The sequence below is a fragment of the Scylla paramamosain genome, chromosome 29, assembly GCF_035594125.1.
Source record: "Scylla paramamosain isolate STU-SP2022 chromosome 29, ASM3559412v1, whole genome shotgun sequence".
In the NCBI taxonomy this organism is placed as follows: domain Eukaryota; kingdom Metazoa; phylum Arthropoda; class Malacostraca; order Decapoda; family Portunidae; genus Scylla; species Scylla paramamosain.
In genome coordinates this window covers 18,504,380-18,506,879 of record NC_087179.1, presented here as the reverse complement: position 1 = coordinate 18,506,879, position 2,500 = coordinate 18,504,380, and the positions used below count along the sequence as shown (strand labels likewise).

The following is a 2,500-nucleotide window of genomic DNA, read 5'->3' as shown; positions in this document are numbered from 1 at the left end:
TCCTCCTCCTGCTTATTGGCATCATTAGCGCCTAGTGAGTGGTTCCGCTTCTTTGAGAGAGAGAGAGAGAGAGAGAGAGAGAGAGAGAGAGAGAGAGAGAGAGAGAGAGAGAGAGAGAGAGAGAGTTGAATTAATCTTGTGTATAATTTGTAGATGCTTGAATAAAATAGATTGTGTTTGTGTATCTGTCTGTCTGTCTGTCTGTCTGTCTGTCTGTCTGTCTGTCTTATTTTCTTTATTTTTTACTAATTTCTTTCTTTATTCTCTTTAAACGTCTTTCGTAATCTTAAAAGTATTGAATGCACTAATCTCTCTCTCTCTCTCTCTCTCTCTCTCTCTCTCTCTCTCTCTCTCTCTCTCTCTCTCTCTCTCTCTCTCTCTCTCTCTCTCTCTCTCTCTCTCTCTCTCTCTCTCTCTCTCTCACCTTGTAACACCCTCCCTCTCACCTCTGCTTTCAGGTGAGTAGTGTGTGACTCCCCTCTCCCTCTCACTCTCCCACTCACTCCCCACTCACACCCAGAGAGACATGGTGAGTAAGAGAAGGGGGGCCTGGGGAGGTGGTGGGGGATGGGGGAGGTGGGGGAGGTGTAGTAGTAGTAGTAGTAGTAGTGGTGGTGGTAGTAGTAGTAGTGGTGGTGGTGGTGGTGGTAGTGGTGGTGGAAATTAAATGAGGAAAGAAAGGAGGAGAAGGAGGAGGAGGAGGAGGAGGAGGAGGAGGAGGAGGAGGAGGAGGAGCTATCTTCACTATCACGGGGCCTTCCCATTAATCTCCCTCGTCAAGAAGGAGGAGGAGGAGGAGGAGGAGGAGGAGGAGGAGGAGGAGGAAGGAAGGAAGGAAGGAAGGGATTGTGGGAGGTATAGAAGAGGAAGGAAGGAAGGAAGAAAGGAAGGAATAGAAGCTAGATAGATATGGAGGAGGAGGAGGAGGAGGAGGAGGAGGAGGAGGAGGAGGAGGAGGAAGGGACAGAAAGGAAGGGAGGGAGGGAGGGATGAACACACACTCTCTCTCTCTCTCTCTCTCTCTCTCTCTCTCTCTCTCTCTCTCTCTCTCTCTCTCTCTCTCTCTCTCTCTCTCTCTCACACACACACACACCTGTTGTCACATTAAAATTCTCATCATCATCTATTATACCTGAGGAGGAGGAGGAGGAGGAGGAGGAGGAGGAGGAGGAGGAGGAGGAATTATTTAAGAAGTCACATTTTCTATGACAATTATTGGAAAAACTCTCTCTCTCTCTCTCTCTCTCTCTCTCTCTCTCTCTCTCTCTCTCTCTCTCTCTCTCTCTCTCTCTCTCTCTCTGCTATTAGTATCATTGCAGGGACATGTCTGGTATCATTAAACAACTGATAAACTGATAGGGAAGATAAGAGAGAGAGAGAGAGAGAGAGAGAGAGAGAGAGAGAGAGAGAGAGAGAGAGAGAGAGAGAGAGAGAGAGAGAGAGATTGTAGTAGGTGATAATATTGTTTTATTGCTTTTTTTCATATATAATCTCTCTGTCTCTCTCTCTCTCTCTCTCTCTCTCTCTCTCTCTCTCTCTCTCTCTCTCTCTCTCTCTCTCTCTCTCTCTCTCTCTCTCTCTGAAAAATGTCTTTCCTGTTTTCTTTTTTTTACATTTCATTTTCACTTCGCTTTTCCATTCTTTCTCCCTCACCCTTCTCCTCTCCTCTCCTCCCTTCCTTCCTTCCCATCCCTCCCCTGCCCTCCTAGTCACCCACCCCAGTCACCCATTTCCATAACCATCTCCTACACCACCCAAACTCACGCACCTACACATTTCCTTCCCCAGACACGCAAACACACCCACACATACACACACTTCCTCCCTAAACACACTCAAATACCCACCCATTTACACCCCCATTCCTCCAGACAGCCACCCACACGTTATCACCCCAACTAGACTCACCCCAACTATCCCCGACTCATCCCAGCGCACCCAATCTCACTTAACACGTCTCCTCGTCTCCCACAGGGGTTGCCAATCATTCAGGAGTTAACACACAAATATGGCCTGCCTCCTGAGCTTGGGGATGTCACCCTGGGCCAGCGGCTGGAAGAACTTCGCGAACACATTAGAAAAGAGATACGAAAGGAACTCAAGATTAAGGAAGGAGCTGAGAATCTACGGCGCGTCACGACCGGTGAGGGGGAAGAAGGGAGGTTGTGTGTGTGTGTGTGTGTGAGAGAGAGAGAGAGAGGGGGGGATTTATAAAGTTGCCTTGAGTAATGTTTTCATGTGTTCCCTGCCCCCTTCTCCATCACCACCCCCTACACTTCCTCTTCAGATCCCCCCTCTTCAAACACTCCCATAATTTCAAATAATTCTGAACTCCCCCTCCCTTCCCCCCATCAATCCCCATCACCCCGTATCCCTTCAAACTCCCCATTACGTCAACTTTGCCACTTAAGGCCCGCCCCATCAACACCACCCCATAAACTACCCATCCAACACCACTTAAGCCTTAAACCTCTCCCATGCACTCACACACACACACACA

General features: G+C 48.5%; 1 protein-coding gene across 8 annotated transcripts in view; it reads left to right on the top strand.

Moving 5' to 3' along the window:
• The window catches only part of LOC135115525 (serine/threonine-protein kinase N-like), a 148,341-nt gene that overhangs the window by 28,478 nt on the left and 117,363 nt on the right, over positions 1-2,500 (top strand). For 7 of the 8 annotated variants that reach the window (XM_064032386.1, XM_064032387.1, XM_064032388.1 and 4 more), the window contains one exon: positions 1,975-2,143. In XM_064032386.1, coding sequence (XP_063888456.1) covers positions 1,975-2,143 — 169 coding nt within the window. Of the gene's footprint in view, positions 1-458; positions 530-1,974; positions 2,144-2,500 lie in introns of all 8 variants that reach the window. The other variant, XM_064032389.1, reaches the window with a different exon arrangement.